Source organism: Cydia fagiglandana, chromosome 24, assembly GCF_963556715.1.
Source record: "Cydia fagiglandana chromosome 24, ilCydFagi1.1, whole genome shotgun sequence".
NCBI classification, from domain to species: domain Eukaryota; kingdom Metazoa; phylum Arthropoda; class Insecta; order Lepidoptera; family Tortricidae; genus Cydia; species Cydia fagiglandana.
In genome coordinates this window covers 7321371-7334325 of record NC_085955.1, presented here as the reverse complement: position 1 = coordinate 7334325, position 12955 = coordinate 7321371, and the positions used below count along the sequence as shown (strand labels likewise).

The window sequence follows — 12955 nt, the reverse complement described above, 5'->3', positions numbered from 1 at the left end:
TTGACGCCCTCCCTGACTGGCTCTCCAAATGGAGACTATCAGTCAATGTGGGCAAGACGCAAGCGCTCATCACAGGGCAAGCCATCACCTTGCCCAATCCTCCTTCTCTTCTAGGTCAGCCGCTCACATGGTCACCCACAGTGAAATACCTGGGGGTGACCATAGACAGGAGACTCAACATGGATCGCCACACCAGAGACACAGTAAGACGAGCGAAAGTCGCTCGCATGTGTCTACGCCCAGTCTTTAGTAGTAAGCTTCCTGTACGGACCAAACTCGGTCTGTACAAAGCTTACGTACGCTCTAGACTAACATACGCTTCACCTGCCTGGCATTCTTTCTGTTCCAGGTCCAACAAGGCGAAGATGGGGCGTCAGGAGACCCTCACACTGCGGAGCATCGTCAAGTGTCCACGCTACGTCAGCAACGCAGCCCTCACCGAGACACTGAAGTGGCGCGGCCTGGAGGAGTTCATCGAGCGTCTCGCGCGGTCCATGTTCGACCGCGCGGACAACGGCGAGCACGAGCACCTCAAGAACATCGCGCCACACCACCCCACCAGACCACCGGAACGGTGGGCCCGGGACTTGCCCCGAGCTCTGCTACACCAGTAGCAGAGGCAAGCCAAGTCCCAAACTCTCTCTTCGGATGCACCACGCCACACACGCCAGCCTAAGCTGCCGGTCGCCTTCCCTGCGTCCCTGACGCCCGGCCCCGCTCAAACGGTATCACCGGGCTAGGGGTCGCGGGGTTGGATAAACGATCGGTAGGCGAGAAAGCTGGCCTACACCAGCGGCACTGACGTCCTCAAAATGACGTCGACTGACCTCCCCACGCGGTGGGGAGCGACCCGCCACAGCCGTCGCAGCCGAAAGGCGGGCACGGCCACGCATACCCCCCTTAAAAGGGGTATCGCATGATATCCATCATCAAATATCATATTTCCAGTTCGACTCTCGTACTGTAAGCATCTAACTATATCGCAATGCCACCCAAGACTAGCGGTAAGGCCGCCAAGAAATCCGGCAAGGCCCAGAAGAACATCTCCAAGTCGGACTCTAAGAAAAAGAAGAAGCATAAGCGCAAGGAAAGCTACGCCATCTACATCTACAAGGTGCTCAAGCAGGTCCACCCCGACACCGGTATCTCCAGCAAGGCCATGTCGATCATGAACTCGTTCGTGAACGACATCTTCGAGCGCATCGCCGCCGAGGCCTCCCGCCTCGCTCACTACAACAAGAGGTCCACTATCACCAGCAGGGAGGTGCAGACCTCCGTGAGGCTCTTGCTGCCCGGTGAGCTCGCCAAGCACGCCGTCAGTGAAGGCACCAAGGCCGTCACCAAGTACACCAGCTCCAAGTAAGCGTACGTCGTTCCTCGTATGCGGTCTGTCTTCTCAATACACTTTTAGTGTAATGGGTTTAGGTAGTTCGTATTGCGACGACACGACACGCTTCGAGAGTGTGGTTTGTGCAACAACCAAAAAGGCCCTTTTCAGGGCCACAAATACGTTCTGAATATGATATAAGAAGTTTCTAACCGCGCATACTGTGTCAATCTGTCGATAAATATCAATAAAAAATATTATTTATTTACACATTACCAACACTTAATAATATAGGTTAAATAGGGTTAGGGACGTGTACATATGGCCCTTTATAAACTTTTGACATAGCACGAAATGTGCTATTTTACGCACTAGTGCCGGAAAATAGGACCATATGTACTGTAAAATAAGTAAGTTAGGTTCGCTAGAGTTAGGTTTCTCTAGGAGTTAGGTCAGGTTATGTTAGGTTCGCTAGAGTTAGGTTAGGTTAAGTTAGGTTCGCTAGAGTTAGGTTTCTTTAGGAGTTAGGTCAGGTTAAGTTAGGTTAGGTTACCAGATGCCAGGAATTTCCAAAACAAATCAAACTTGAACAATATATCGAGTATACTTACATAAATATCGCCTAACTTAACCTAACCTCGTAAGTTAGGTTTGCTGACCTGACTCGGTCAAATATTGTTATTTACAATCCTAACCTAACCTAGCTCCGCGGAACCTAACTAACTGTCCTAACTCATACATAATACCTAAAAAAAAAAAAAAAAAAAAGCAAATTTATTAATAATATTTCAATAATATTAATGTTATTGTAATTAGAAATCGTACCATTGGTGAGAAAGGAAAAGAGGGGCGAGGGGGACCGTGTATGTGAATTTTATAACCCTCTCGCTCACACGGACACTAACTCCGTCCCTTTCCGACGAGCACATAAAAAGCGCCTCTCGGCGTTGCGAAGTTTATTACCTCTCGTGACTCGTTGACGTAACGTAGTACCGTGTGTCGTAGTAATTTTTATTTTTCGCAATGGCCCGTACCAAGCAGACCGCTCGTAAATCCACCGGTGGTAAAGCGCCCCGTAAACAGCTCGCCACCAAGGCGGCCCGCAAGAGCGCGCCGGCCACCGGGGGCGTCAAGAAGCCCCATCGTTACAGGCCCGGCACCGTCGCCCTCCGTGAGATCCGTCGCTACCAGAAGAGCACTGAGCTTCTGATCCGCAAGCTGCCCTTCCAGCGTCTGGTGCGTGAGATCGCTCAGGATTTCAAGACCGACCTGCGCTTCCAGAGCTCTGCCGTTATGGCTCTCCAGGAGGCCAGCGAGGCTTACCTCGTCGGTCTCTTTGAGGACACCAACCTGTGCGCCATCCACGCCAAGCGTGTGACCATCATGCCCAAGGACATCCAGCTGGCTCGCAGGATCCGCGGTGAACGTGCTTAAAACCACCCGCCACGCTAAAATCGGCACGGAGCTAAATCACCGAACGCAGTCTGCGCCAACGCATTCGGTTACATTATATCTATTATTTTGTACCACGCGTTTTGCGTCTGGACATGCGAACGTGAAGCTTCTGTCATATATCAAAAGGCCCTTTTCAGGGCCACACATGATTCGAAAATTATATAATATGTTTCTTTGAACAAACACTTGCGTAGATAAATCGATCGATCAATATTATTAGTCATTAGTAAATATATACATCAATTCATACATAAGATGTACGGTAATATAGTAAGTAGTATATGAAATTTAACCGCGATATACTCTATTATGTAGTATAATGGAAAGAAGGAAAGTGAATTAAACTCGTGATATTACGCGCCAACTAAAAGTTAAGTTAAGACAAAATAATATAGATTTCTCGAAATTTTATCGACATAATTATTACCACTGACTGAATGCTAGAGGATAATATTAGAGATTAGAGGGGAATGAAATAGAAATAGAGAGTGCTACATATATGTAGTTAGTTATACATACGGCCTCTCTTCCATGAGCCGGTCGCCGTTATTATAGTTAGTAATTATATGTGAGTAACTACATATTTATATCCCCAAAATGAATTTAAATAACCATATCATATGAAATTATTTATCAATATTATATTATATTTCATGAATGAAAAATAAATCAAATATTAATGCTCCGATATCTCTAACCCCGTCCCCCGTCTCCCCGCAATAGGGTAAAGCGTATAAATATCGCACAGACGTCGATAGCCAGTTATTCCACTCGTGTCGACGCGCGCCGCAAGTCGTGTGTCGTTGTCCGTGTATTCCGTTCGAGAAGTCTCATATCTACTACAGGTCGCAATGACCGGTCGCGGTAAGGGAGGTAAAGGTCTGGGGAAAGGAGGAGCCAAGCGCCACAGGAAGGTGCTCCGTGATAACATCCAGGGTATCACCAAGCCCGCCATCCGTCGTCTCGCCCGCAGAGGTGGCGTCAAGCGTATCTCCGGTCTGATCTACGAGGAGACCCGCGGTGTTCTGAAGGTGTTCCTCGAGAACGTGATCCGTGACGCGGTCACCTACACCGAGCACGCCAAGAGGAAGACCGTCACCGCCATGGACGTCGTCTACGCTCTGAAGCGTCAGGGCCGCACCCTCTACGGTTTCGGTGGTTAAGCGCTCCGCTTGCACTTGGTCCGCCGCGCGCGACATCGTGTAATATGTACTGACGCATGTATTACCGTATCGCGCGCGCGCGCGCGCCCCGGCGCCCGCGTCCTCAGACGCAAATACAAAAAGGCCCTTTTCAGGGCCGCAAATAATTCTAACTATATGCACCGCAAATACAAAGTTTCAGCAACGACACATACGGACAAACAATCGATCGATCGATCTATCTATCTAATAATATGTATAATAACTTACTTACCCCGCACCGCAAGTCCAATTTTCTAACTTGTAACAGCAGCCAGCCACCTCGTTCGCCGCCTGCTTTGACGGTGGTTTGACGCCAGCCAGCCCAGCTCTCTAAAACAAACAAAACAACAATTATATGTAGTTACTTAATTTAAAAATATGTATAGTTATTTTTACAAGCAAAGGGCAAAGTTATTGTTTAACCTCATGTGTGTGTGCGCTAATAATATTGATACTAGAGCAAGCTAATAAATATATTTTTAAATCTTTAGATTCCGATCTAGTACTTACGTCACAATTATTAATGTGCACCAAGCATATTTTAATTATTATTAGTAAGTAGACCTTGCCTGCCCACTATACCTATGTATGTAATGTACTCGTATATAAAATAGGCATAACTAAGTATATAGAGATTCGATTGAACGTCTCCAGCTAGAGCTTTACACGCGTGTCTATTTACCACCCACCTCCCAGTAGGTACAGCATGCATAAATTCAGATATTTCTCCCTCTCTTCAAGAATCATCCATCCAACCATCATCATCATCATCTTCTTCTTCTTCCTTTTATTTTTCCCGACTTCCCGACTAGCATCGCCCTAACCCAAATCTAAATAATTAATTAAGTAATAAAGTATTCACCTATTACTCGCGTTTTCCAAATCCAAACATGTATTTCTCACACACGCACACTCGCTAACTTTTTAGTTAGTTTTACTAATAACACCATATATATATTTTAAAAACAAACAATCGCATTATCACCTGACACCTGTGAGGCTGTGACCTACTACTAGGTACTGATAACGACGACGACCAGGATGAACTGCCCAATTAGGTAAAGGATTCGCAAATAGTGCACAAAACAGACAGGGACACCCAACATCCCCTCACCCACTCACCTCAATTTTACCACATCAAAAATATTAATATAACTTATATAAAAATGGTTAACTACATATAGTAACTCAGAAGCCTAAGACTTCTCGTGTCCCTATGATGAATATAATTAAGTACATATATCAACCTAATATATCAACCTAAACAGATTCTTATGTCCAACGATAAACACACTAATTGCAATAATTTAATTTTAAGTATATCGTTTGTTTTAATATTAGGCGTAATATTCAGATAAATTTTTACTTTACTACTAAAACCAAAACTAAATAAAATACGACCTACCTACACGAGATTCTACCTACCTACCATGCCCGCACGTTCAGAGTGTGAGTTCGCGCTGCTGTATGATCCTCGTAGAAGAGAGTTTTTAAAAACCATCAGAATTATAATAATATTCATGAATATGGTGATATCGTAATGTATAATAGAACATAATTATATAAACGTAACATAAAATACATATCCCGTTTTACATCGGTACCAGCAGAGAGCAAACCGCTGAACGTAGGCAATCCAAGGCGCGGTACGGCTGTTTTACGACAGTGAAGACAACAAGTCAAAATAACATTATAACTATAATTTTCTACTTTTGTTATTGTGTCACATCTATCTATGGTATCTTCGCTTTTAACTGGAAGACACATAATATTGTTAAATGTAATTCTAATTAAGAAAAATCACTTTTTAAACAGACCCGAGGTGTCCGCAACCTATAATACCAAAAGTAAAGTTCCCTCATTCGTTTAACGGCGTTCCAAAACTTAAAACTTCTATTAAAATAGATATATCAATTCATAAAGAATATACATGTGCAATTTTATTATAATCATTATAATATAATTCACTATAAATTTAGTTTAATCATAAACGAGTAAGTGAAAAGTTGGAAGTGTTATTACGAGAAAACGTCCCGCGACATAAGGGTCTGCGTTACGGTTAAGCCGGAGTGGATATATAAAAAGTGGCGCCCCCATGCGACTCGTGTTTAGTACTCGCCAGCGCAGCGCTCCGCTTACACGCGTCCGCTGTTCTCTTTGCGCAGTTCGTGCGATTTACTAATTTGTTAAACTACATATATTACTTGGTTATTTAAATATGGCCGATACCGCAGTTGCTGCCGACGCTCCCGCCCCGGCGACGCCCGCGAAGAAGCCTAAGGCGTCCGCCTCCGCAGGCGCTAAGAAGCCTAAGGCGAAGCCCACCCACCCTAAGACGTCCGAGATGGTTAACAGCGCCATCAAGGAGCTGAAGGAGAGAAGCGGTTCGTCCCTGCAGGCTATCAAGAAATACATCGCCGCCCAGTACAAGGTCGACGCCGAGAAGCTGGCCCCTTTCATTAGAAAATATCTGAAGAGCGCAGTCGAATCCGGCGCACTCATACAGACCAAAGGCAAGGGCGCGTCCGGCTCGTTCAAACTGGAATCGAAGACTTCATCCGCCGGCAAGAAACCCGCCGCGGCCAAGAAATCTAGCGCTAAATCATCAGCCGCCGCTAAGAAGCCCGCCGCAGCTAAACCGGCTAAGGCGAAGAAGGCCGCCGCGTCCCCGGCCAAGCCTAAGGCCGCCACGAAGGACAAGAAGGCCGCCGCCGCCAAAAAGAAGCCCGCAGCGAAGAAACCTTCCACCCCCGCCAAGGGCAAGAGCGCCGCCGCGCCTAAGGCCAAGAAGACCGCGAAGCCGCCGACCAAGAAGCCTAAAGCTCCCAAGCCAAAGAAGGCTGCTGCCGCTCCCAAAGCGAAGCCCGCCGCTAAGAAGGCTGCCTCGAAGAAGTAAGAAGACTGCGCCATATTGTCGTCGTCGTCCTTACATCGGTCGCGGTAGTTGTCGTGATGGTAGAGGAGATGTCGATTGTCGTTGCTATAAATATTATACGACGACGTGTCTCGCCTCTTCTCGACTCACGTCATACGCCTGTGCGCGTTATACGCACATCAAAAAGCCCTTTTCAGGGCTAACAAATGTATTCAAAGGTTCATATCACCTCTGTTTCATTGCAATGAGCACATACACGAGTCGATCGATCGATTTATCAATGAGAGAATCGAAAGTGTTTTTATATATATAACATACCAAAAGGTGTTCGGATCGGAGTAAAAAGTCGAATATCAAGGCACAAAAGTCATCAATACGATGATGATGATTATCACACTGATAGAGATTATATTAGGTTTTCATTAATCATGAATTTACACCAACTTTTTATTGGAACGTAAATAAATAAATAAACATGATATGACGCAAGTCTTACATTTCAAACAATATTTAGTAAGTTATCTACATACTTAGTATACGTACGTATGGCCTATAGATATAGGCCAAATTATATAAATTAATGTGGAGTTATATGAACTTACTTATAGAATATTTTGTTATTAATTTATTTATTCATTCGCACTCTTGCATGCGGGGCGTCGATTGGTCGATCGGTCTCGTGTTATGTCGGCTCGTTATATCCCCACTATCAGCGCGCTCCGTGAGACTATATAGCTTAACGCGCGGCTTGCTAAAAAAATATTCTTGTCCGACACTCACGAGCAATACGTGCTCTCGTCCGTTGTGTGTAAACTGAAAACTTAAATCTCTCATCAAACATGTCTGGACGCGGTAAAGGTGGCAAGGTTAAGGGAAAGGCAAAGTCACGTTCTAACCGTGCCGGACTCCAGTTCCCCGTCGGCCGTATCCACAGGCTTTTACGCAAGGGCAACTACGCCGAGCGCGTCGGTGCCGGTGCCCCGGTGTACTTAGCCGCCGTCATGGAGTACCTGGCCGCTGAGGTTCTCGAGTTGGCAGGCAACGCCGCTCGCGACAACAAGAAGACCAGGATCATCCCTAGGCATCTCCAGCTGGCGATCCGCAACGACGAGGAGTTGAACAAGCTCCTCTCCGGTGTGACCATCGCCCAGGGTGGTGTGCTGCCTAACATTCAGGCCGTACTCCTGCCCAAGAAGACCGAGAAGAAGGCTTAAGTGTCCTCACTTCTCATCAGGCTACATCTCTAGCGGTAACACACGGCGACTGGTGAATGTGTGCATTTGTCTCGTGCGTACATTTATCGCACGCACGGGGCCTCTGTTACATTCCCGCCCGAGTGACCGTTACAAAAGGCCCTTTTCAGGGCCACAATATAATTCTGTGTAAAAGTTATAAGTTTCATGGCATAACGCATACGTATATGATGTCATTAGATCGATGAATAATAATAATAAAAAAAAAAAAAAAATAATTATGATACTACACATTTATGAATGAATTATAATTACGGTAAGAGTAGGTACTGAACTATAATGTGATTATCGTTCCTATAGTGAAAAACACATACATCACATAATTAAATATATTATAAATTAGACACTCGGATACACTCACTCACTTATTTGTTTATGGATGGCTCGGACGGATCAAAGACTTACTTACTTACTTACTTACTTACTTACTTAATTACTCAGCTACAACAGTGTGTCTCTGTAACAAAAGAATGATAAATAAATAAATAATTATAATATACCAAATTTTTGGCCGCCTACAGTTATAAAAATTGATGACAGATGGTTATGGTTCAAATATATTTTGGTTAACTCATTATTATTATTACATAGCATAGCACATCAGGCGGGTAATGTTTATTTATTATTGATAATATAATAATGAATATTTAAATACATAATATCAACACGCCCTCGCACTCCCCACCATGCCTACAGACGATGTTAATGATGCACGAACGCTATTGGTCGAGATACCGCGGGCTCGACGCTCGATCTTTAATCCCCTATTTCCCGTACGCTACGCTAGCAAAGATCGGGCGACCGTAAAAAAATATCATATTTCCAGTTCGACTCTCGTACTGTAAGCATCTAACTATATCGCAATGCCACCCAAGACTAGCGGTAAGGCCGCCAAGAAATCCGGCAAGGCCCAGAAGAACATCTCCAAGTCGGACTCTAAGAAAAAGAAGAAGCATAAGCGCAAGGAAAGCTACGCCATCTACATCTACAAGGTGCTCAAGCAGGTCCACCCCGACACCGGTATCTCCAGCAAGGCCATGTCGATCATGAACTCGTTCGTGAACGACATCTTCGAGCGCATCGCCGCCGAGGCCTCCCGCCTCGCTCACTACAACAAGAGGTCCACTATCACCAGCAGGGAGGTGCAGACCTCCGTGAGGCTCTTGCTGCCCGGTGAGCTCGCCAAGCACGCCGTCAGTGAAGGCACCAAGGCCGTCACCAAGTACACCAGCTCCAAGTAAGCGTACGTCGTTCCTCGTATGCGGTCTGTCTTCTCAATACACTTTTAGTGTAATGGGTTTAGGTAGTTCGTATTGCGACGACACGACACGCTTCGAGAGTGTGGTTTGTGCAACAACCAAAAAGGCCCTTTTCAGGGCCACAAATACGTTCTGAATATGATATAAGAAGTTTCTAACCGCGCATACTGTGTCAATCTGTCGATAAATATCAATAAAAAATATTATTTATTTACACATTACCAACACTTAATAATATAGGTTAAATAGGGTTAGGGACGTGTACATATGGCCCTTTATAAACTTTTGACATAGCACGAAATGTGCTATTTTACGCACTAGTGCCGGAAAATAGGACCATATGTACTGTAAAATAAGTAAGTTAGGTTCGCTAGAGTTAGGTTTCTCTAGGAGTTAGGTCAGGTTATGTTAGGTTCGCTAGAGTTAGGTTAGGTTCGCTAGAGTTAGGTTTCTTTAGGAGTTAGGTCAGGTTAAGTTAGGTTAGGTTACCAGATGCCAGGAATTTCCAAAACAAATCAAACTTGAACAATATATCGAGTATACTTACATAAATATCGCCTAACTTAACCTAACCTCGTAAGTTAGGTTTGCTGACCTGACTCGGTCAAATATTGTTATTTACAATCCTAACCTAACCTAGCTCCGCGGAACCTAACTAACTGTCCTAACTCATACATAATACCTAAAAAAAAAAAAAAAAAAAAGCAAATTTATTAATAATATTTCAATAATATTAATGTTATTGTAATTAGAAATCGTACCATTGGTGAGAAAGGAAAAGAGGGGCGAGGGGGACCGTGTATGTGAATTTTATAACCCTCTCGCTCACACGGACACTAACTCCGTCCCTTTCCGACGAGCACATAAAAAGCGCCTCTCGGCGTTGCGAAGTTTATTACCTCTCGTGACTCGTTGACGTAACGTAGTACCGTGTGTCGTAGTAATTTTTATTTTTCGCAATGGCCCGTACCAAGCAGACCGCTCGTAAATCCACCGGTGGTAAAGCGCCCCGTAAACAGCTCGCCACCAAGGCGGCCCGCAAGAGCGCGCCGGCCACCGGGGGCGTCAAGAAGCCCCATCGTTACAGGCCCGGCACCGTCGCCCTCCGTGAGATCCGTCGCTACCAGAAGAGCACTGAGCTTCTGATCCGCAAGCTGCCCTTCCAGCGTCTGGTGCGTGAGATCGCTCAGGATTTCAAGACCGACCTGCGCTTCCAGAGCTCTGCCGTTATGGCTCTCCAGGAGGCCAGCGAGGCTTACCTCGTCGGTCTCTTTGAGGACACCAACCTGTGCGCCATCCACGCCAAGCGTGTGACCATCATGCCCAAGGACATCCAGCTGGCTCGCAGGATCCGCGGTGAACGTGCTTAAAACCACCCGCCACGCTAAAATCGGCACGGAGCTAAATCACCGAACGCAGTCTGCGCCAACGCATTCGGTTACATTATATCTATTATTTTGTACCACGCGTTTTGCGTCTGGACATGCGAACGTGAAGCTTCTGTCATATATCAAAAGGCCCTTTTCAGGGCCACACATGATTCGAAAATTATATAATATGTTTCTTTGAACAAACACTTGCGTAGATAAATCGATCGATCAATATTATTAGTCATTAGTAAATATATACATCAATTCATACATAAGATGTACGGTAATATAGTAAGTAGTATATGAAATTTAACCGCGATATACTCTATTATGTAGTATAATGGAAAGAAGGAAAGTGAATTAAACTCGTGATATTACGCGCCAACTAAAAGTTAAGTTAAGACAAAATAATATAGATTTCTCGAAATTTTATCGACATAATTATTACCACTGACTGAATGCTAGAGGATAATATTAGAGATTAGAGGGGAATGAAATAGAAATAGAGAGTGCTACATATATGTAGTTAGTTATACATACGGCCTCTCTTCCATGAGCCGGTCGCCGTTATTATAGTTAGTAATTATATGTGAGTAACTACATATTTATATCCCCAAAATGAATTTAAATAACCATATCATATGAAATTATTTATCAATATTATATTATATTTCATGAATGAAAAATAAATCAAATATTAATGCTCCGATATCTCTAACCCCGTCCCCCGTCTCCCCGCAATAGGGTAAAGCGTATAAATATCGCACAGACGTCGATAGCCAGTTATTGATTGGAGAGCCACTCGGAACCTCGCACGGACGCACCTCACCAGCACCTGCATATCCGCCGACGATTTTCCTGCGAAAATCGAAGCCGGAACGCGCCCGGCCCCGGCCGGAGGAGAAGCCCAGCTGCGACCTGAACCCATCCACCGATGGTCGCCCTGTCTAACAGGGTCGTCCGACGGTGACGCGTCGCGCAGGTCCCGCACACATGGACAAGAAGCCACCGAAGTCCCCCCCCGTCCCTCCGGGACGGGTGGGTAGACAAGAAAACGGATTTTACAATCCACCCGCAGCCTCAACAGTAAAACTCGCGACCCCCCCGGTCCCCTCGGATAGGGTGGGTAGTTTGAAACGCGAGTTTTACAAAGTACCCGTCGACACCAGGACTCCCGAACCCGCCCGCGGCCCCACAAAGCCGTGGCGCTTCGACTTCGACGGACTCATTGAAGCCCTTGGACGCCCCCACGCACCGACCCCCCTCCCGCGGGTAGCCCCAGACCGACTTTCCCCTCGCGGGCACCTCGATCGTGACCGATCCAGGGTTGCCGGCTCGGAGAGAGTCGGTCATATACCTCCGCACATGGAGGTATATCCCCCGGCGCTCGCCCCTGGGATAGTGGAGCCGTCCCTGGAAGATACCAAACCACAGCGCCACCTGGACGAGCGCCCGACCACTCTTCGACCTTCGGCAGTTGAGGAGGGACCGGAGCGCAGCCCGCCCGACTGCGAAGAGGATGATGATGATGACAACATCCCGCCGCCCAAGGACCAGCAACTCCGTGCCAGCCCCGGAGTCGCCCCGCAGCCCCACAAAGGCCCTTCTAAGGGCCCTCACCACCACAACAACGACGCCGGACACACAGAGGCCCCCAAGCTGGGAACCTCTGTACCAGCACCCCCGGTTCCCGCGCCAGCACCTGCTCTCGCGGACACCGGCCCCACCCACGCAACCGTCGCAGCTCCACAGCTGCGCCCGAACAAGACGACCGAGCGCGCCGCACACTCGCGTCTCTGCCACCTACTGGGCATCGCGCCGCTCCACGCACGCCCCCCGGACAACCGCCGTCAGCGCCAGCGCCCCCAGGGCGCGGGTGCCAGAAGGAGAAAAAGAAGACGCCACTCAGCGGGCACTGCGCCGCTCCACGCACGCCCTCCGGACAGCCGCCGACAGCGCCAGCTCCCCCCCTGGGACACCGGCGCAAGAAGCAGAGGGAGTCAGCCCACAGCAGCTACGAGGCCCCACAGCCACAAAGCCGCTGATAGGCTATAAATAAGAAACAAAAGCCATGACAGGCCATCACGGCTAGCCATGGCACAGAAGCCACCGCCCTTAGAATAAGGGCACAAAACAGACCCACCCGTAGTTACGGGTGGCGATTAGAGACCGCCAAAAATCCCAAATAGGGATGGGAAGGCATCTCATGCCTCCCTTCGGGAGGCATGAAAG

General features: G+C 46.9%; 8 protein-coding genes across 8 annotated transcripts; all 8 read left to right on the top strand.

Annotated features, from left to right (window-relative positions):
• Nucleotides 1-985: 985 nt before the first annotated feature.
• Nucleotides 986-1363, top strand: LOC134676649 (histone H2B). Its single transcript, XM_063535046.1, has one exon. It carries the CDS (start codon nt 986-988, stop codon nt 1361-1363), a length of 378 nt encoding a protein of 125 aa, XP_063391116.1.
• Nucleotides 1364-2350: 987 nt separating this feature from the next.
• Nucleotides 2351-2761, top strand: LOC134676647 (histone H3). Its single transcript, XM_063535045.1, has one exon. The coding sequence runs from the start codon at nt 2351-2353 to the stop codon at nt 2759-2761; it is 411 nt and encodes a 136-aa protein (XP_063391115.1).
• Nucleotides 2762-3633: 872 nt separating this feature from the next.
• On the top strand, nt 3634-3945 carry LOC134676646 (histone H4). Its single transcript, XM_063535044.1, has one exon. It carries the CDS (start codon nt 3634-3636, stop codon nt 3943-3945), a length of 312 nt encoding a protein of 103 aa, XP_063391114.1.
• A 2239-nt stretch (nt 3946-6184) lies between these two features.
• Nucleotides 6185-6862, top strand: LOC134676645 (histone H1C-like). Its single transcript, XM_063535043.1, has one exon. It carries the CDS (start codon nt 6185-6187, stop codon nt 6860-6862), a length of 678 nt encoding a protein of 225 aa, XP_063391113.1.
• An 812-nt stretch (nt 6863-7674) lies between these two features.
• LOC134676644 (histone H2A-like) lies at nt 7675-8055 on the top strand (the record flags this gene model as incomplete). Its single annotated transcript, XM_063535042.1, has 1 exon — nt 7675-8055. A coding segment is annotated over one exon (381 nt), but the record flags the coding sequence as incomplete, so codon positions are not given.
• Nucleotides 8056-8957: 902 nt separating this feature from the next.
• LOC134676643 (histone H2B) lies at nt 8958-9335 on the top strand. Its single transcript, XM_063535041.1, has one exon. The coding sequence runs from the start codon at nt 8958-8960 to the stop codon at nt 9333-9335; it is 378 nt and encodes a 125-aa protein (XP_063391111.1).
• A 971-nt stretch (nt 9336-10306) lies between these two features.
• Nucleotides 10307-10723, top strand: LOC134676148 (histone H3). The gene has a single exon (XM_063534428.1). It carries the CDS (start codon nt 10313-10315, stop codon nt 10721-10723), a length of 411 nt encoding a protein of 136 aa, XP_063390498.1. The 5' UTR covers nt 10307-10312.
• A 993-nt stretch (nt 10724-11716) lies between these two features.
• LOC134676642 (uncharacterized) lies at nt 11717-12778 on the top strand. Its single transcript, XM_063535040.1, has one exon. The coding sequence runs from the start codon at nt 11717-11719 to the stop codon at nt 12776-12778; it is 1062 nt and encodes a 353-aa protein (XP_063391110.1).
• The last annotated feature ends 177 nt before the right edge of the window (nt 12779-12955 follow it).

Excerpts from the sequence above, each read along its gene's own strand:
- LOC134676649 (XM_063535046.1), top strand. The coding sequence starts at position 986 with ATGCCACCCAAGACTAGCGGTAAGGCCGCCAAGAAATCCGGCAAGGCC.
- LOC134676647 (XM_063535045.1), top strand. The coding sequence starts at position 2,351 with ATGGCCCGTACCAAGCAGACCGCTCGTAAATCCACCGGTGGTAAAGCG.
- LOC134676646 (XM_063535044.1), top strand. The coding sequence starts at position 3,634 with ATGACCGGTCGCGGTAAGGGAGGTAAAGGTCTGGGGAAAGGAGGAGCC.
- LOC134676645 (XM_063535043.1), top strand. The coding sequence starts at position 6,185 with ATGGCCGATACCGCAGTTGCTGCCGACGCTCCCGCCCCGGCGACGCCC.
- LOC134676643 (XM_063535041.1), top strand. The coding sequence starts at position 8,958 with ATGCCACCCAAGACTAGCGGTAAGGCCGCCAAGAAATCCGGCAAGGCC.
- LOC134676148 (XM_063534428.1), top strand. The coding sequence starts at position 10,313 with ATGGCCCGTACCAAGCAGACCGCTCGTAAATCCACCGGTGGTAAAGCG.
- LOC134676642 (XM_063535040.1), top strand. The coding sequence starts at position 11,717 with ATGGACAAGAAGCCACCGAAGTCCCCCCCCGTCCCTCCGGGACGGGTG.